This window comes from Stegostoma tigrinum, chromosome 7 (genome assembly GCF_030684315.1).
Source record: "Stegostoma tigrinum isolate sSteTig4 chromosome 7, sSteTig4.hap1, whole genome shotgun sequence".
Classification (NCBI taxonomy): Eukaryota; Metazoa; Chordata; class Chondrichthyes; order Orectolobiformes; family Stegostomatidae; genus Stegostoma; species Stegostoma tigrinum.
Genome location: NC_081360.1, coordinates 36,753,708 through 36,775,598, shown reverse-complemented (window position 1 = coordinate 36,775,598; position 21,891 = coordinate 36,753,708). Strand labels below are relative to the sequence as shown.

The 21,891-nt window shown below is 41.5% G+C and overlaps 1 protein-coding gene across 1 annotated transcript in view; it reads left to right on the top strand.

Annotated features, from left to right (window-relative positions):
• ankar (ankyrin and armadillo repeat containing) overlaps positions 1-21,891 on the top strand; it is a 105,601-nt gene that overhangs the window by 2,108 nt on the left and 81,602 nt on the right. Inside the window, exons 2-4 of the mRNA XM_059647178.1 lie at positions 3,013-3,611; positions 13,927-14,364; positions 19,898-20,061. Of these exons, the coding sequence (XP_059503161.1) occupies positions 3,083-3,611; positions 13,927-14,364; positions 19,898-20,061 (1,131 nt within the window). The 5' untranslated portion in view covers positions 3,013-3,082. The remainder of the gene's footprint in view (positions 1-3,012; positions 3,612-13,926; positions 14,365-19,897; positions 20,062-21,891) is intronic.

Genomic DNA, 21,891 nt, shown 5'->3' with positions numbered 1-21,891 from the left:
ACACTGTGTTTTCACCTGAAATGTACCAGGGCTAGTGTCTGGATGAATTAAAAATCTCATACTGTAAACGAGAACCTTAAGCTAGGATGGAGTTTGTGGAATGGAGGGGAGGAGGTTTTATATTAGGGGAGATTTGGAAAATTAGAGAATATGTGCAAAGCAGTAATGAACAGCAGCAACATGGGTGTGATGACCAGAGTGTGACAGGAAGGCACCGCATAAAACATGAGAATATAACAGGAAATAAGGTCAGAATAGGGAAAAAAATAGATTAAAAGAAGATTTTAAAATTATTTATCTATATGCTTTCAATATTCAAATAGAAGATTCGTGATTGATAGAACAAATTGAAATTTGCATGTGGCTGGTAGCCATGAAGCACGCATTGAAATGTTGGTGCTTGGTGCCAACATGAAGATCCTTTTCAGCAAGTGATGAGCTGTAGTTGTTAGGTCCCACTCTGATTTCTTGGTTGAGCATTCTCAATGTCTAGTTTGCGCAGTTGGTGATAGGATAGGAAGAACAGCAGCATGGTGGTTCAGTGGGTAGGACTGCTGCATCGCAGCACCAGGAACCCGGGTTTCATTCCACCCTCAGGTGACTGTCTGTGTGGAGTTTGCACACTCTCCCTGTGTCTGCACGGGTTTCCTCCGGGTGCTACAGTTTCCTCCCACAGTCCGAAGATGTGCAGGTTAGGTGGATTGGCCATGTTGAATTGCTCATTGTGTTTAGGGTGGGTTACAGGGAGTTGGGTCTGGGTGGGATGCTCTGAGGTTTGGTGTGGACCTGTTGGGCCAAAGGACCTGTTTCCACACTGTCGGAATTCTATCTATCTACTTAAGCTACATATTAACGAAACAAGAATTGCAGTTAATAGATCATTAACAACCAATAATCCCTAATATTAGCAACAATCACGCCTCAACACCAGAACTGGGTTAAAAGATGCAGCCAATTGATTCTGATGTAGTGATAGACCTTGCTGCATTTCTTGTGTGATTTTGCCACATTTCTCACCGTAGCCTCTGTTGTTCATGTCCCCATAAGGTTCACGCTTCTCTGCTTTTTGTCAATTTTCCATTATAAATTCTCCTGTCTCTGCCTGTAATGGACTCATATTTGTCTTTGCTCATCTTTTCATTTTTACATACCTGTAGAATCGTTCACAGTCCTTGCTGTTCATGCTCATAATCTATTTCCTCTTTCATTATAAATTTCTTGGTTCTCCTTTTCAAGTTCTAAAATTCTCCAAATCCTCAGGCTCAATCATTTCTTTTTCATAACTTTGTAAGCTTTTCCCTTTGATCAGCCACAGCTGTCTCACTTTGCTTGCTGGGTAATTTTGACCTAAGGAATGCATGTTTTTATTTGAAAAATGAGCATTAATTCTTTAAAAACTGGCCATTGTCTATCTAGTATTAAATGCTTTAACATATTTTCCCAACCTACCATAACCACCTTCCTCCTCATACCTTGATAATTGCTCACTTAGATTTAAGATCCCAGTTTTAAATTGTCCTCCATCTTTTTCAAACTTTATTGAAATCTCTATCATGCCACATTCACTTTTCCCGAAAGCTTATTTTACAACAAGCTCATTAATTAGCCCTTTCTTATCTCATAATACTTCATCTAAGATAGTCTGCCCTTGTTGGTTCCTCAACATATTACTCCAGAAAACCATCTTGAACACATTGAAATTTCCCCAATTTTCTGTACATTAAAATCATCCATGATTGCTGCATTTCCCCATGGTGCATGCTCCTTTAATTTCCTGATTTATACCATGTTCTACATGACCATGATTGTTTTGTGGCCTACAAGCCATTCCTACTAATAATTGTTGACCCTTGCTGTTTCTTACCTCCACCTGAACTGATTCTCCTTCTTAGTCTTCCACTCAGAGATCCTCTCTTAACTGTTGTACTGATCCTGTTCCTTACTACTAGACTTACCCAGCTTCTTTTCCTTTTTGTCTATCCTTCCTGAATGTTTAATATCTTTTAATATTTAAGTGTTTCATGACACCAACAGCGCAATGATAAATTCTGACCACATTCTTTTTTTACAGATTCTGCTTGCGTATGTACGTGATACATAAAGCTATTTTTTTTTAAATTAAAAAATATTGACTTAGTTTAAAGAGATGATGGGAACTACAGATGCTGGAGAATCCAAGATAACAAAGTGTGGGGCTGGATGAACACAGCAGGCCAAGCAGCATCTCAGGAGCACAAAAGCTGACATTTCGGGCCGAGACCCTTCATCAGAAAAGCTTTTCTGCTCCTAAGATGCTGCTTGGCCTGCTGTGTTCATCCAGCCCCACACTTTGTTTCCTTGACTTTGTTTAAATAATTTTCTCTTCAACAATAATCTTTTTCTTTAATCTTTTTACATTCTCTTGTGTTATTGGGTTTTTAACACTATTTAGAATGAATTCCGAGACTTCGATTCTACCACCCAAGTGTGCAGTACTGCCCATAAGTGTACCATAGTGAAAATAATCTTTGTTCCAGTTCTAGATATTTTTTAATCGGCCTGTTCGGAGATGTTATAACTCGTCTATAGAGCAGGTGGGACTTGAATCTGGGCCTCCTGCTCGACGTAGTGAAACTACCACTACAACACAAAAGCCTCTTATTCTGTTCCAATTTGATTTTTTTTCATATCCATAAGTACTCTTACACACAACTGAACTCTGTTTCAGTTCTAGAACCCATTGTTCAAGTCTTTGCAGCTGGAGACTCATGTCCTGCACACCATTAAGGTGACAGGAAATGTCTACAAGTCTCCATATGGCTTAGGATGTGCACTTCATATGACTAAGCTGTCCTGATATGCCTGCAACTAAAATCATTTTAATTCCTTATTTTTTGTTATTCATATCAAAGGCCTAATATAATTTACTTTCATGATTAACAACATAACTGGTTTAGGAAATATTTTATAAACATTACAAGAAAATAAAATGTTTTACTACTAATACACTAAAACTGGACTGTTACTTTGTAGGAGGAAGTTGGTGGAAAATGAAGACTTGCTAATCTGCATTTCTCTAGAAAACTAAAACGCACCAACTAGAATGGCAGGGCAAATGAGTGCAAGTGCTGTCCTTGGCAAATATAACTTGAGTGATCTACAGGAATTGCTGACCATAACTTCCTGTACATGGTTGCAGCCCATTGATAAGTTTCACCTTCCAATAGAGTACCCTACTGGGCTCTCAAGCCAAATGAAAGACTTCAGTTATTCCAGTGCTGTAATTCTAACTCCTATGGCACCAGATGCTCCATTGAATTACAAAGAAGTTCAACAAATTTTGCGAGAATTGGTGATAGGTATTTATATTCTAAACCAAGTTCCAACTATTTATTTAGATGGCAACTATGATTGTAGTACTACATGTCTCCTGTCGCCAGCATATCATGATACACTAATTGGGCAAATTTTGATAAATGTGGACTACACTATGAAAGCACTTTGGCATGGAGCCTACATGCCAACTGATAAAAGAAAACGATTTTCAGAAATATGGCGTGCTAATCTGGAAATCAACATCGATGGAACTTCAAAATTAGGGGCAGATATACCTTCTGAATTCCTTAAAGCAGGTACAGTTCTGAGATATTTTACTTGTTAAATAAATTGATTTTTGTTAAACAGCACTAAGTTTTGTGTTGTAGGTAAATATAGAGTGCTATTGATATCTCTGAAGATAAAAATATAAAAAGTGGGCAATATTAAAACTAACAAATAGTTGCAGCTAGGCTGCAGGTTGCGACCATTCAGGCACATGCAAGATTCTGTCTGCCAGTCAATTTATAGCAAAGTGACATAGGACCCGAACAGTGAGAATGCAAAGGCAACATCAGGTAATAGCATTGCAAATGTTGATACAATTTGTAAAATGTTATCCACCCCTTATTAATAGTGACAGCCTACTTAGAATCCCAAGAATTTAAAGAAAAACTGTATCACAAAGGCAGAAGGAAGACAAAGGTGACACCATGGCTTTGTAGGCTTTTATCAAGGCTGCAAGGGCAAAGCTGGAGATTTTATTTCCAAGGGATAAAACAAGGAAGAGGAAACTGAGATAACAAGGTGTAGAGATAATGGGAACTGCAGATGCTGGAGATTCCAAGATAATAAAATGTGAGGCTGGATGAACACAGCAGGCCAAGCAGCATCTCAGGAGTGCTCCTGAGATGCTGCTTGGCCTGCTGTGTTCATCCAGCCTCACATTTTATTAACAAGGTGTAGAGCTGGATGAACACAACAGGCCAGGCCGCATCAGAGGAGCTTTGGGTCTGGGCCCTGCTTCAGGAAAGGGTCTGAAGAAAGATCCAGACCCGAAACGTCAGCTTTCCTGCTCCTCTGATACTGCCTGGCCTCTTGAGTCCATCCACCTCTACACGTTGTTATCTCAGATTCCAGCATTGGCAGTTCCTACTGTCTCCAAAGAGGAAACTGATCAAGCAAGTCTAGAAAGAATTTGTAGAGGTAGTCAGTAGCCATGGAAGCACCCCCAACCATAGAAATGGTGCCACAAGTGTAATTGGACAAGTGCAGCAACATGTGATTAAATTCAGATACATTGCGCTTCATACTAACAATTGCTTGGAACAGAGCAATGGGAAGCCCATGACCCTTTAATCTGCATGTCCACTCAAGCCAAAGGGCAAAAAGCTAGAGAGACATGGGGGCACAAACACCCTCTCAAGAGTAGCAGGAAGCCTTAGAGAATGCACTGTCACATCACCAGCCCATAAGTACTACCTCACCTCAGTGGGTATCTATTTACAGAGATTTGCAGACAAAGTAGGAGGATCTTGACTGTGACAGTCACTGAGTTGGAGGATGAAACTTCAGGTAGATGACATGCTTCTGAAGTCATCGCTACCATTGCAGCCACTTAGTTGTAGCATGACGGAAGGGAACATCTGGCAGTGAATGCCACAGGTGTGCATGAACCCATATGTCATCACCTTGTCCAGGAGCTTTAAGGAATACTGAAAGATGAGAGCAGAAGAGAGCATCTGCAATCTCCCAGCCCTCATTTCCTAAATCAGCATGGAAATAAGTTCATCTTCCATGGGAGAAGGTGCAGCTGAATTCTATATCTGAGTCGTCTGTCAGGCTATCCTGCTGTTGACATCAGACCCTGAACCTTTCTGCCATAAAATCCACACATTGAGAAGCCGTGATGACTGGAGCCACTCAGAATGCCATGACCCTTCAGGATTTAGACAGCCCAGGAAGGCCATCAAGATTATTCAACATGGGGCAGTTCCACCACAACTACAAATAAATTGGACCACTGTGCAGGATCATCCACAAAAGATTTAAGAAGAGGATTCAGCTGCACTTGGGGTCATGGCTGATACAATATTTAAATTTTAAGGGTTGTGCCTGTTATGCTGCTTAATAAAGGAAAGACCTAAGCTCCAGTACAGATGTGGGAGCCAGGGCATCTTTGAACACCCTCACGTTATATTCCAAAGGGTGTTATTCAGTTTGGTTGACTCTGAAGTTCAAGTAGGTCATTTAGAATGCCTTGAACACACATTTCTCCCTTCTAAGGCATACATCTGTTAGGGAGAAACATCTAAGGACAATGTCCATGCTTTCAAAGTGCTTCTTATTGGTCTTCCCTGTTATTAGCACATCATGCAGATAAATGGCGACTTGGGGTAGACATTATAAAATGTCCTTCATCATCCACTGAAAAATTGCATAGCCCGATGACACCCCAGATGGCAGTCTCGTATACTAGTACAAACCCTTAAAGGAATTAATTGTAGCACACTTCTGGGAATTCTCATCTAACTGTAATTGCAGTGTTGCATGGCTTATATCCAGTTTTGTGAAGGACAGCCCGTTTGCCAGCTTTGCGTATAAATCCTCTTTGGTAGTGATTGGATATTTATCCAGCTGCTAAAAGTGGCTTACCATTTGTTTAAAACCCTCACAAAGGTGAACCAATTTTTCTGGTTTCACAATCTGTGTGATCGGTGCTGCCAATATTGCAAATTGGACTGGTTCGATGTTTCCTTTGCTTTCCAGCCTTCTGATTTCTGCATCTACTATTGCTTGGACAATGGCCCTGGGCAGGCCTTGCAGAATTGTGGAATTGCTTCCTGGTTAACATGCAAGATAGCCTTGGATCTTTGATAAACCCTAGTCTACCTTCCTGAAAAATGTCTTGGTATTTAATTAGGACTTTACTCAGGCAGCCATTTTCTAATCAAAAGTTGTTGAGTGAATCAAATTTAATCACCTCGACCAATTTTGCCCCATCAAGCTTGAGCCAGAGCCTTTTTCTACAATCAGTGGTAACTGAAACAACTGTTTCTCATAAAAGACCATAACTGAAGTTGTACCTTAATCTGTAAAGGTTCCCTGGCAGAGCTTCTTAGTCTAGCCGAGCTCTTGCAAAACATAAGGGTTGGAGCCCAGAATGAATTTTGTTGAAGATTAGTCCTGCAATAGCTGAGACAGCCACACCGATATTGACCTCCATTAGAACCAGGTGACCTGAAACGTTGATTGCTGCTTTCCTCCAGATGTTGCCTGGCTTGCTGTGCTCTTCCAGCCTCCTGTCTGTCTACCTTGGATTCCAGCAGCTGCAGTTTTTTCATCTCTAACCATTCAACCAGCCACTTATTTTGATTGCTTCTGATGTTGCTAAGCAATTTAACTGTTTCAAATCAGATGTAGGTGGGATTTTCAGTCTTCAATGGCAGGATTGAACGGGTCAAGCTTCTCAAATAATGGCATGATCCCAGAATTGCTTCCCCAACTCAAAGATGATTGTTGCGAGTGAATTTCTCCAGGAGAGTGCTTTTCTCTCATTATCACTAAAATGACTCCACAGAGAGTCCTTGACACTGATCTAGATCTTAGAATAATTAGGACATCTAACACTCCTGTACTTACCTGTTAGCCAAGGCTCCCTAATTGGACCAGATTAATAGCCCCAATCAACCCAAAATGTAAATTCGTTTTTTTCCCTCACAGATGCAGTCAGTCTTTTTGTTCCCGAGTTACAGCATCCACAGTTCTTTCAGTTTTTAACTCATATTCTATGATGTCCACCTGGCTGACCTCATTACAATCATTACACCCATGGATGCCTCCAGGCAGCTGTACAGATTTCCTATCTTCCACACACCTGAAGGCTAATTGAAAATTCCCAGTTGGCCTCTAACAAGAAGCCCCTATAAACCTTTAAATTGTTCAGTTGGAGGGATGGAGCTGCTGGGGAATTGCACATTGAATGCCAGTTCTAACTCTTGCACTTGTCCATTTCCATTCCTTGCCTTAGGGATGCAGTGTATTTGGTAATTATAGTGGATGATCACTTTAAAAGTCAGATCACATGACATGATGACATCATCAGCCATTTTGGGTGGAAAACAATTTATTCTTACCTGGGTGCCTGCAGAGTGAACACTTCCTTAATAAAGCCGTTGTTGTTAGTTAACATTTCAGCCTCCTGATCCTTCATGGAATGTAACTCAAGAAGAAAACTGTTGGCAAGGTTGGGATATACTTCAAGGTCCACTGGGTGAATCCAGTGCTTTGTCAGAACAAAAATAGAATCATGGTCCTCATTGCAGATCTGCGAGACACATCAATATGAAGAGGAAAATACACTGTTTTAAAAAGAAAAATAATTCACCAAAGGAAGAGATGAACACTGCGGAAGAAACTCACCATATGCTCCACCCTGAAGGAACTCTGAATAAACGAGTACCCTGCAAAAAGAGCAATGTTTTGCACATGGGTATACACTTAAGTAGAAACAGGTAGCCTCAGAAATATCTTGTTTTAAAAGGGAAGAAGCAAGGTAGCGCTAAAACATTTGTTGTACTTTCTGCTGTGCAGTCTCCTCCTGTTAAAAAAAATCACCGAAATTCTGGCTCCCGTTGGATTGTATGAGAAACAAACATGAACAACGTACAGCAAAAGTGCAGAATATAAAGAGTGGAAAGAAAATCTACATGGCACAAAAGAGGTAGAGTAAAGTCCCACCTCACTGTCGAAAGAGGAGCTCTTATTAAACATATTGGTCATTGCTGGTATCACCAATCCAGATCCAGTCACCCCCTTACTGAATGGTAAAATGAGAAGAATAGAGATGAGCATTTGATTGGCAGTTTCATTTATACCTGAAATGGTGTATCAAAAGCGGCTGAGTCACATTGCATTGCAGTCCTCAAAAATTGCCCTAAGACTGTGCATTGGCCAAGTGGTGCCTTTAAGGGATTGTATCAATGTGAATGTTCAGTTACACGGTCAGTCTGAAGATTTGTGCTTACAAATTATCAAAGGGCATCTTCCAAATTTGTTAGAAGAACATGGTTAGAGAAAATCAAATTCAACTGGGTTGAAGTAAGTTTCTTGTCAAGTTCTGAGACTGATCTATCACAAATTCTAAAGAAAGGTGCCATTGTTTTCAATGGGGATCTCTGAAGTATGGAAAAGATATCTGCCAAATTCAGAATCAAAGATGAGAATCAAGCAAAATGTCACATGCAATCAGACCAGAGATTGAGGCAGAATTACAGAGGCAGGTCAAACAGAAGTGCCCAAACCATAAAGGTGAGTGATTAGGCCACATCTCTCATCAGCAGTAAAGAAATATGGATCAATTTGCATTAGCAATGGCTTTGAGGTCATTATTAATATGGTATAGTGTACTGAACAGTATCCTTTGACTTTAAGCAATGACTTATCTGTTGGACTAGCTGAAGGTCCAGTTTTCAGTAAAATTGACCGTTGTCAAGTTTATCTTCTGAGGAATGCAGATTTTGAATCACAGAAATATTTAATGATTGTAATACATAAAGGACTATTCAAATACAAGAGACGTCTATTTGGAAGCGCATCTGCACCTGCAGTATTCCAACATGGCAGGCATCAGATTTAAGTGGATTGACAGGGGTCCAGTGTTACTCAGATAATATTTCACTTATGGGGAGAAATGAGAAACAGCATCTGCACAATTTGGATGCTACTCTGAAGAGACTTGGACATTACGATTAGAGTGAGGAAATCTTCCCTCAAAGATTTATTATGTTATTGAAGCTAAGGGACTACTCAAATCACCATCAAAAGTAAGAGCCGTAACTGAGACACCGGCAATTGCAATCATTTCTCAGCATACTAAATTATTGTGGGCAGACAAGTTAAGAAGTATATATAAATGATCAACTTCTATCAAAAGTGATAGACATAGAAATTTGTGGTAAAATCACAGCAGCAACCCAGAACTGAGCCAATTTTTGTTAGCATAACAGAATCCAACCTATTCAACTAATCAAAGTTTTCTAGTATTGCTAGCATTAAAGTTTCAGTTGTGCCAGGCATTTGTTTTGCTAAAACCACCCATTGTTGACAGGAAACAACAGAACCGGGTTTCCTAATGGGAGAACAAGGCCAAACACCATGTTTTCCAACTGGCGAGAATTAGGTACCAGGATTAATAGAAGATCCACAAATAATTGTGCCAAATAGAGACCCAGGTATACCTAATGATAGGTCAGTAACTGGAGCATGTGAGAAAAACAGCAGTTCAATGGAGAACACCATGACATTGTGCGAACTTCTGTAAATTCACTCATGTCGGGAAAAGACAACAGATGATATTCCTAGATAATAAAATGTGAGGCTGGATGAACACAGCAGGCCCAGCAGTATCTCAGGAGCACAAAAGCTGATGTTTCGGGCCTAGACCCTTCATCAGAGAGAGGGATGGGGCGAGGGTTCTGGAATAAATAGGGAGAGGGGGGAGGCAGACCGAAGATGGAGAGAAAAGAAGATAGGTGGAGAGGAGAGTATAGGTGGGGAGGTAGGGAGGGGATAGGTCAGTCCATGAAAGACGGACAGGTCAAGGAGGTGGGTTGAGGTTAGTAGGTGGGAGATGGGGTTGCGGCTTGGGGTGGGAGGAAGGGATGGGTGAGAGGAAGAACAGGTTAGGGAGGCAGAGACAGGTTGGACTGGTTTTGGGATGCAGTGGGTGGAGGGGAAGAGCTGGGCTGGTTGTGTGGTGCAGTGGGGGGAGGAGACAAACTGGGCTGGTTTTGGGATGCGGTGGGGGAAGGGGAGACTTTGAAGCTGGTGAAGTCCACATTGATACCATGGGGCTGCAGGGTTCCCAAGCGGAATATGAGTTGCTATTCCTGCAACCTTCGGGTGGCATCATTGTGGCACTGCAGGAGGCCCATGATGGACATGTCATCTAAAGAACGGGAGGGGTAGTGGAAATAGTTTGCGACTGGGAGGTGCAGTTGTTTATTGCGAACTGAGCGGAGGTGTTCTGCAAAGCGAAACCCTGCCCACAGCCGACACTGACGGAACCCTGCCCACGGCCGACGGAACCCCGCCCACGGCTGACAACCTCATTGCTCCGCCCACAACCTCCACAGCCAGCAACCCCAGAGAAGACTGCCACACTGAATCCTGCCGCATCTTCACCATTCCCCCAGACCTTCCACTAACTGAGGACGAACAGTCAGTCCTAAGCAAAGGGCTCACCTTTGTCCCCCTACAACCACACATCAACGAATACCAGTCACGGTTGGACATAGAACAGTTTTTCCGCCGCCTTCACCTCCATGCCTACTTCTTCAACCGGGAACCTAACCCTCCCTCCACTGACCCCTTCTCCCGCTTCCAACACAAGTCCTCCTCCTGGACACCACCCCCAGGCCTCCTACCTTCCCTCGACCTCTTCATCTCAAACTGCCATCGAGACATTAACCGCCTCAACCTCTCTCACCCACTCCAAACTCTCCCCTTCAGAACGGCAGCCCTCCGCTCCCTCCGCTCCAACCCCAACCTCACCATCAAACCCGCAGACAAGGGCGGCGCAGTGGTAGTATGGCGCACTGACCTCTACATCGCCGAGGCCAAACACCAACTCTCCGACACCACCTCCTACCGCCCCCTCGATCATGACCCCACACCCGAGCACCAAACCATCATCTCCAACACCATTCATGACCTCATCACCTCAGGGGACCTCCCACCCACAGCCTCCAACCTCATTGTTCCCCAACCCGGCACGGCCCGTTTCTATCTCCTTCCCAAAATCCACAAACCTGCCTGCCCTGGTCGACCCATTGTCTCAGCCTGTTTCTGCCCCACCGAACTCATCTCCACCTATCTGGACTCCATTTTCTCTCCTTTGGTCCAGGAACTCCCTACCTACATCCGTGACACCACCCACGCCCTCCACCTCCTCCAGGATTTCCAATTTCCTGGCCCCCAACACCTCATTTTCACCATGGACGTCCAGTCCCTATACACCTGTATTCCGCATGCAGATGGCCTCAAGGCCCTCTGCTTCTTCCTGTCCCGCAGGCCCGACCAGTCCCCCTCCACCGACACCCTCATCCGCCTAGCCAAACTCGTCCTCACCCTCAACAACTTCTCTTTCGATTCCTCCCACTTTCTACAGACTAAGGGGGTGGCCATGGGCACCCGCATGGCCCGCAGCTATGCCTGCCTCTTTGTAGGTTACGTGGAACAGTCCCTCTTCCGCACCTACACAGGCCCCAAACCCCACCTCTTGATGACTGTATCAGCGCCGCCTCTTGCTCCCCAGAGGAGCTCGAACAGTTCCACCACTTCACCAACACCTTCCGCCCCAACCTTCAGTTCACCTGGGCCATCTGTAGCACATCCCTCACCTTCCTGGACCTCTCAGTCTCCATCTCAGGCAACCAGCTTGTAACTGATGTCCATTTCAAGCCCACCGACTCCCACAGCTACCTAGAATACACCTCCTCCCATCCACCCTCCTGCAAAAATTCCATCCCCTATTCCCAATTCCTCCGCCTCCGCCGCATCTGCTCCCACGATGAGACATTCCACTCCCGCACATCCCAGATGTCCAAGTTCTTCAAGGACCGCAACTTTCCCCCCACAGTGGAGGAGAACGCCCTTGATTGCGTCTCCCACATTTCCCGCAACACATCCCTCACACCCCGCCCCCGCCACAACTGCCCAAAAAGGATCCCCCTCGTTCTCACACACCACCCCACCAACCTCCGGATACAACGCATCATCCTCCGACACTTCAGCCATCTACAACCTGACCCCACCACCCAAGACATTTTTCCATCCCCACCCTTGTCTGCTTTCCGGAGAGACCACTCTCTCCGTGACTCCCTTGTTCGCTCCACACTGCCCTCCAACCCCACCATACCCGGCACCTTCCCCTGCAACCGCAGGAAATGCTACACTTGCCCCCACACCTCCTCCCTCACCCCTATCCCAGGCCCCAAGATGACTTTCCATATTAAGCAGAGGTTCACCTGCACATCTGACAATGTGGTATACTGCATCCATTGTACCCGGTGTGGCTTCCTCTACATTTGGGAAACCAAGCGGAGGCTTGGGGACCGCTTTGCAGAACACTTCCGCTCGGTTCACAATAAACAACTGCACCTCCCAGTCGCAAACCATTTCCACTCCCCCTCCCATTCTTTAGATGACATGTCCATCATGGGCCTCCTGCAGTGCCACAATGATGCCACCCGAAGGTTGCAGGAACAGCAACTCATATTCCGCTTGGGAACCCTTCAGCACAATGGTATCAATGTGGACTTCACCAGCTTCAAAATCTCCCCTTCCCCCACCGCATCCCAAAACCAGCCCAGTTCGTCCCCTCCTCCCACTGCGCCACACAACCAGCCCAGCTCTTCCCCTCTACCCACTGCATCCCAAAACCTGTCCAACCTGTCTCTGCCTCCCTAACCTGTTCTTCCTCTCACCCATCTCTTCCTCCCACCCCAAGCCGCACCTCCATCTTCCACCTACTAACCTCATCCCACCTCCTTGACCTGTCCGTCTTCCCTGGACTGACCTATTCCCTCCCTACCTCCCCACCTTTACTCTCCTCTCCACCTATCTTCTTTACTCTCCATCTTCAGTCTGCCTCCCCCCTCTCCCTATTTATTCCAGAACCCTCACCCCATCCCCCTCTCTGATGAAGGGTCTAGGCCCGAAACGTCAGCTTTTGTATTCCTGAGATGCTGCTGGGCCTGCTGTGTTCATCCAGCCTCACATTTTATTATCTTGGATTCTCCAGCATCTGCAGTTCCCATTATCACAGATGATTTTCCTAGTACACTTACAACTCCAAAAGTTAACACCAATGAGAAAAATAAACAGATGCCTGAAGTTTGTTGACAACTGCACAGGAATTGACTTCTTCTGGAACATATTACTCAATGACATTTTTATATATGCTTAGAAATATTGTGAATGATTTCAATGCAGGAACCTCTGATGTAGAGGGAGAGGGATGTTGTATATTTGATAAGTATGGTGAACTGACACTTTATGAGTCCTATCACCTGATGTCATGATTGTGGATGTAACAACTTAGCCTAACCTCTCTGTCAACAGAGTGAACACACCTTTATTAAAGCAGCCGCTGTTGTTTAATATTTCAGTCTCCCTTTTTGGAACGTAACAAGGGGGGCTAAAAATCCTTTCCCCAACCTGCTGTAGAAAATCTCAATGTAGAGCAGTGATTGCTCAGTGTAGGAAATTAAAAAATATGTGATAGTAGCATTCTTGTGACCTGAACCAGAGTGGAGGGACATTTATTTTGCATCTAACCTAATGTTTCAAACTTGATGAAATGTATGATATATATTTGCCAATGCCATGTAAAAGTCAAACTTGTAATAAATATAAAGTACAATAGAAAATAATGGCTATTTCTAACCTTTAGTACACATGAGTTAAACAATATAGATTGGTGAAATGTTTACCTTTTGTAAAAATATTCACCTATTTATGTGTAACAGGCTGAATTACTTCTTTGTGTTTTGTAATTTCTATAGGTTTTATGTTCCAAATAATTAATGCAAGAAGATATTCCTAATAAAGGATTTATTCCCTATGCAGGCCTTATAGATATTTCAACTGATCCCGACTACAGAGGCATCTATAGTACTGATGTATTCCTTGATCCAACATATGATCCCAACAACTGTGAAGAGATGAAGTTATTTATGCATTATGTGAACAACTGTTTACTGCAAATCAACCCTTATATTACCTATGTAAGGCAGTACCAAAATGTGTTCATGTATGACGCAACTTACAGCCTTAGTAATGCAGTAAGACTTACAGAAGAAGAAATTGATCTGGTGGCCTATCAGCGGTTACAGCAGAGGCTGATTCTCCAGCAGAAACTTGTTGAGAAGTACCTGGAGAGGAAAGCAGAGATTCACAGAAACGTTGCCTACCTCAAACTAATTGCCTTTCTTATACCTTTCCTTATTGCATTGAGGGGGAAGAAGAAAGTTCCAGATCTGAGCAGGCTCCTGCCTCCATTTTCTGGTAAAGATTGCTCTCAGTAGCAGCTTGTTTGGTAATTTTTGCAAACTTACGTATGATATTAGAGATAGAAATAGACATAATTAATGTACCTGGACCATAGCTGAATTAACTTCTTTGATGGTATCCATTGTTCCGTTCCTGCTTTTCTGTCAACCTTTTGTATCAAGCAATGCTGCCAACTCTGTTCTTGGCCCATGAAAGTAAACAGGCTCCTGCTAATTGATTTTTTTCACTTTGGATTGTTGTGTGTTATTCTCCTCTATTAATCTGAATCTAATGATACAATGAACTCTGTCTCCCAAATGATTCCCAAAAGACACTGATCCACTTGGCCCAATTCATTTCCAAGAATCAGGTTCCGCTGTGCATTCCTTTTAGCTGGACTGAAAACAGTACGAAGCTCTCCTGCATGCAACCCAGAAACATTTGCCTCTCACTGCCCTTAGATTGGATACTGGTATGCTATGTTTAGAGATTGAAGTCTTCCATTATAACTACTTTCTAATTTTGTGATTTATAAACCACACCTAACAATTTAATTGTACCTTTTTGTCCCTTTGTTTTAGCCAAATTTATTTTGAGCTTGGATCCTATGAGACATCCTTTTCTTTTTTTCTTCAGCACTCCAATATCCTCCTTAACCAAAGCTGCTACCCCTCCTACTTTCCTTCCCTTTCTGTCTTTTCTGAATACCTAAAACCCAGTCTTGCCCTTCCTTCAGCTAGATTTCTGTTAACAAAATATCATAGTTTTGGGTCATGGTACAGGTATTAAATGAATTATTTGCATCTGTCTTTACCAAAGAAAGAGATGCTACCCAAAGTATAGTAACATGTCACAACATCAAAATTCCACATGGCAATCTCCACACGTTAGTCCCCAGTCTTATTTATCGTACTCTGCACATTCGCATACATGCACAGTAACCATGATTTAGGCCTCGTTGTTTGCTTCCTTAGTCTGACTTCACCTAACTTGCTATTGTCAATGCTAGTGCCAGTTGCAACTTTAAGTATTTTGTGAATCCTGGTGTTCTCTACGATTCTCCCTCAGTTCCCACACGCCAAGTAAATTTTAGAGACTCTTTTAAACTCTAATTTGTTTCAGGGACCTTCTATGTTGTGTACCTCTAGTTACTACAAAATTATAGATAGAGCTTATGTCCAGGTCACCAAAATATGTGTTGAGGGAGAAACAGAGTTAACATGTCAGGTTGATTATTCCTTCTTCGAACTCCTCTATCTAAAAGTTAATTCTGTATTATTGAATATTTCATCTTGGCAGGCATTGATAATTCCCCAAGATGTTAATGTTTTTCCTAAGTATATCTTTGAAAAGTCAAAGTAAAAATAAGTTTCAAATTTGAATAAGTTTTATTATTTATATATGTATAATATCTGTTATCACATGAAGCATTCCTGGTGCAATTGTCTTTTAATATTTCATCACTATTGTTTTGGATCAAAGTCTTCCCAGCATGGTAATTTCAGTGAAGAAGCACTGCCAGCTGCATTTACCTCAGTGTCCATAGGGAGTTGCTGACAGTTTGAGAAATAGGCCCTAGACCCTTCATCAGAAATGCTTTTCTGATGAAGGGTCTAGGCCCGAAACGTCAGCTTTTGTGCTCCTAAGATGCTGCTTGGCCTGCTGTGTTCATCCAGCTCCACACTTTGTTATCTCGGATTCTCCAGCGTCTGCAGTTCCCATTATCTGTGAGAAATAGGTCCGCTGGGTTTTGAAAGGGATGTTAATGACCTAATATGAATAATTAAAGATCTTATCAAAAGAGCTAAACAGAGATTTCCTATCATTTTGAATCTGTCTGGCTAAAACCTGGAGGTGGATGGGAAGATATCGAGGTCCAAACATAATGTTACTTTTAGGGAATGTCAATCTCTGCACAGATCCAAACTCAGCCCCACTTGACTGTTAAATGTCTGCCCTCATTAATGAGCCAGAAATGCAACAACATCATCTCCTGAGGGAAGACCAGGTACGTACAAGAATAGGAGTCACAACTAATGTCAAAATTCATAGGGGACTGTATTCTCAAAATAATTCTAAGGGAACTCCACTACCTGCGCTAAGGAAGTTAAAGATAGTATCAAATTGGATGAAAAAGTGTACAATTCCACAAAAAGCAGTGACAGATCAGAATATTAACAACAGAAAAGAAGAAGTAAAGTACTAATAAGGGGAAAGACATTAGAGTACATGAGAAAACTAGCTAGAAATATCAGAACAGATAGTATGAATTTCTACAAGCATTTACAAAGAAAATGAGCAAGTTAAGTGGGTGTTGCTTCTTGAGAGAGAGAGATTCTGGAGAATCCATCATGAAACATCAGAAAATGCATGAACAGAAATGCTATGTCTCACTTTACTATAGAAGATGCAAATAAAACTCCAGAAATAATGGTGCATCAAGAGTTGAAAAGTAGAGGGGATTTTAAAACACTTACAATTACCATAAAAAAGTATGAGAGAGGTAATGAATATGGAAGGTACTGTTAACGAAGCCTTGTTGAGTAACTGCAGTGCATCTTCTAGATGGTACACACTGCTGCTACTATGTTTTGGTAGAAGGAGTGAATGTGGAAGTTGGTGGATGAGGTGCCAAGATTTGTGTCTTCCAGATGCTCGACAGACCCTGGTAAGACAGGAAGTGAGGCATTCATTGCAGAATTCCTCACATTTGTCTTCCTTGATAGCCACAGCATTTATATTTTTGGTCCCAGTTCAGTTTCTGGTGTATGGTGACCCCCCAAGATGTGATTGTGGGGGATTCAGTGATGGAAATGCCATTTGGTGTCAAAGGAAGATAATTATGTACTCTCTTGTTGAAGAAGACCATTAGCTGGATTTTGTATGGTGCTTACTCGACAATTATCAGCCCAAATTTGAATTTTGTCCAGGTCCAGCTGTATATGGACATAAACTGCTTGAGTTAATGAGGAGGGACAAATTGTGTTGAGCGTTATACACTGTAAAGAAAACAAACAAACATCCCTACTTCTAATCTTATTATGGAAGGAAGTGCACTGATGAAGCAGTTGAAAATGTTTGCGTCTAGGCCACTACCCTGCAGAAAGCCTACCATGATAACGCAGACTATGATGGATTATCTCTAACAACCACAACCACCTTTCTTTGTACCAGGTAATGACTATGACTGGTGCAAATTTTCCTTCTGATTTGCATCGACTTCAGTTCTGTTAAGATTCCTAAATGTCATATTCAGTTGTTTGCTGTATTGATGTCAAGGACAATCATTCTCGCCTTACCTCTGGAATTTACTTCTTTTGTCAATGTTGGAACCAAGACTATAATAAAATCAGGATCTGAGTGACTTTGGCTGTAGCCAATGAGTGCCAGTGATAGCATTATTGACAACCACATCTGTCACTCAAGAGTGAACTCATGAGATGATTGTTGTTTTTGGTGCTTCTTGTTGACAGTACAGACTTGGAATTTTCTACATTGCCAATGAGATGCCAGCACTGTACCTGTACTGGAACACCTTAGCTAGGGGTACAGATAATTATGGAGCTGGAACAATAACAAGATTAAGATGCATTCCTGGTACAATCTAAAGGTAGTTCCCTATGAAAAAGAGCTCTTCCCTTAAAATATGAAGAAAAATTTATCTAATAGGAAATACTTCCATAGGATAATCTCTCAATTATCTATTTTTTAGGCTTGCAATACCAAATTTCTTCATTCCTTCTTCACAACTCAAATCCCTGACATTGATGATAAACCTCATAGCTCTGGAGACAGTAGGCACTGCAGATGCTGGAGAATCTGAGATAACAATGTGTAGAGCTGGATGAATGCAGCAGGCCAAGCAGCATCAGAGGAGATGAAGGCTGACATTTCAGGCCTAGACCCTTCTTCTGAAGAAGGGTCTAGGCCTGAAACATCAACTTTTCTGCTCCTCTGATGCTGCTTGGCCTGCTGTGTTCATCCAGCTCTACACCTTGTTATCTCAACCTCATAGCTCTTCCCTGTACTGTATGTAGTTAGTATATACATTTTTTTGTCAACTTGACTGTGCTGCAGTCAATGATGTTAATAAGGGTGTTACTTAATCCCTCAACCAACTGATCAAATCAAAGTTCAGTAATGTATATCAGTGAACAAGTAAACAACCAGTCGGAAGATAAAAAAAAATGCCATCTTCAATGACAGGAGAATGCAGATGTCAGTGCAAAAGGCAATGTTAAAGTGTTTTCAACCATCTTTAGCCAGTGTTAAGTGGATGGATAATTCATCTCAGACTCCTCCGGAAATCCCTACCTTTGCAACTGCCAGTATTCAGGCGTTTAATTTACAGCATGTATGATCGAGAAACAAATGAGACATTGGATACTGCTAAGTGGTTGGGTCTTGACAACAACCTTAATGTAGCACTGAAGACTGGAGCTCCAGAACTAGTTTCATCTGTCTAGAGTACTAAAAAGCCCTGAGTCAATAATTGGCTGGCTGGATTTGAATGGCTAAAAGTCGAGGAGAACCATAGGATTTAAATGAAAACATGCAATATGAGTTTGTTTATAAATCTATAAATCAAATAAGCTCAAATTTTTAAAAAAGAGTTAGTTCATAGTGTTACTTTAGGTTAAACTTCGGGAAGTAAAGCAAAAGGACATGTTGAAGTGAGAGAAGAGCGATTTTGGAATAGGTAACAGCAAATTCTTCTTCACAAAATTGAGTAACATGTGGGATGTGATTCCTGATAGAGTACAGGAGGGAAAAGTCCTGGAAATATTTCAGAAACGACTAGGTGTTGTAATCAGGTCATATTAGATTATAACTCAATAGGTCAACTAAGATGAGCGTTTCTTGATGAAGAGTCATTGCCTCCACTCTGAGGGTGAGAGCAAGTAATGTTTTGACCCCTAGTTTGTCTGTCACCATATATCTCAAAAGCTAATAGGAATACTTCAAAAAAATGTGGTAGACAGATAGGTGTTGTTCCAAGGAAGAACTGATTCAGTTTTAGAAATGATGCAGATCTTGATCCTGGATTTATTTTTAAAGAACCTGTTAATATCAGGAGATAGGATAAATTACTTTTGTTTTTAGGATGTCATGGCTTGTCTCTTGTAGACTGATGGTTGTTTTAACATGTTATAAACTGTCTTAGCTGCTGTGCTGAAATTTGTCCCAGCTATCAAAATGTGAGCAGAATTTTCAGGGTGTATTTTTGTACATAGACCTTTTTCAGTGACATGGAATCTCTCATGATTAAAAAATGCTTTTTTTAGCTTTGTTGTTACAGGGTACCTCCAAGATAGGGAAAGCCTTCAAGGAAGTTGCAGAATTGTAACACAGAATGACAGAGGCACATGCTCGCCTGAGTGCCCTGTTCACTTGTTTGATATGGTGCTTTTCATGATCAAGAAAATAGTTATCTTTAATGTCATTTAACAATATGAAGAATTTGTACTTTTCGGGACAGCTATGTGGCACTGCAACATTAAATAAAGCAATACCCTCTTTTACAATATGTCTGTCTTTTTCTTTACAGATGACAAGTTAAAAACTGAGCGTGAGTTGCCACCCCTTCTTTTAGGTCCGAACTTCAAATGTAAACATTTTTTGTACAAAACAAGTGAGTACTTCCATTTGCATGGTGGAATTGAATTTGACATTGGAACTCCTGGAATTGAGGATTTGCCTGAACATATTAAGGTATTCTTGTAGTAATACATCTTTCTCAGTAATTGAATTGTCTTTTGCCCAAACAGAGAAAAAATATTAGAAATGCAAGTGATCATGACTCTAAAATGAAGTGGATGAATCAGTTCTTAAATCTAGCATATGGCTTCTTATTAAGCCGTAGAGTATTAAGATTGTTCCACATTTAATTGCTGATTTTTGCTAAATTAGCTGATGAACAATAATGATAATAACAGAGAAGAAATCATATCCAGAATCCCAATTACATTTTCTATATACTCATCCCAATCTGACTGTGGACTGTGGTCATCAGCTGAGGACACAATTCACCTTTGTCATAATGACCCTTGCAGTCAAAACTTTTTTTACAATCAACTAACCTATAGCAAAATGAGCTGCTGACACCAGTGAAACTGATGTTTAAAAAGTAGTATGAAATTGATTACTGAGATCATCTTGTTACAAATTTAAATTTGAGCCTTTTATAAAACATCTTGTAACATATCAATATTTTCCACAGTGCTTGACAGTTGCACGGTAAACCAAAGGTATCCAAAAAAAATCCAGAACTCTTAAGGATGTGTTTTTAAAACATTGACAAGATTCAGAGATTTAAAGGACAGTTTTCAGACATTTGGAGAAAAGATGAATGGAAGCTTTGCCATTATCCTGGGCAAGTTGAAAGGACAATGCACAGTTCACTAACATAAAGTTAAGGATGCAATCAGGATGCATGTCTGTATAAGATTCTACAGGCACAGTAATAGAACCCATAAGGAATAAGGCTATATGCATAGAAATTAAGATTATGAGCCTAATTTAATGAGGGATGAAGTAGCAATGAAAGTCAGTAAGAACGAGGTGATGATGACTTTATGCTGGATAAATTGTAAACAGCAGAATTCTTAATGAGTTGAAGTTAACACAGGATATAATTTTTCGAGGAGAACTTTGGAATACTTGAATTATCAATAACATAACGACCAGGATTTCATTAGAAATTTCATCGGGATGTGAGCATTGATGAAATTTAACTGGACTTGAAATATTGCCTCTGCTTTCTCTCCAGAGGTGTTGACAAATCTACTGAGTTTCTCCAACAATTTCTGTTTTTGATTTAGATTTCCGGCATCCGCAATTATTAGTTTTATTTATATTATTACACATAATACCAAGATTTGTTTCCCAGCACTAATTTCTGCTGTGACGGTGTTGCGCCACCATTATAAACTACTGCAATTCACAGTGCTCTTAGCAAGGGAGCTCAAGATCTTGATGTAGTGTCATTGAGGGCATCATAATATCATTCCAAGCCATCATTATATGTAGAATGAAGTCTGCACTGGGAGATGTTACCAATCATCTGCTGTCACTGATTGAGGTAACAACAAATACAGGTAACACTACTGAGGCGATAGTAGGTGTTCTTGGTGATGAATTAGACATTTGAACTTCAACTCCACATGATAGTTTATCAGATTGAGCTTCAATGAAGATCAAGGAAGGAGGGCAGGATCAGTAACAAAGGCATGGATTTTCTACTGGAGCCCAAATAGGATGGAATAGGTCTTTCTAACATTGATGGGCAGAAAGCTTTGCCAAATAAAAACTAATGAAAGACAAATCTATTTTTAATGATTGAGTCACCTGCTGAGAGCAAGCATTTGGGGACTTCAGAATGGCAGAGCTATGAGGATTCACTGGAAATGACTGTGCATTCACAGAAGAATCCAATGTATGTAACTGACAAATTTAGATCAGCTGGCAAAAGAATGCCCTGAGGGCGAAGCCACTTAGCTGCATCACAAAGGAAAGGAGATGGAAGAGGAAGATGTGATAAAA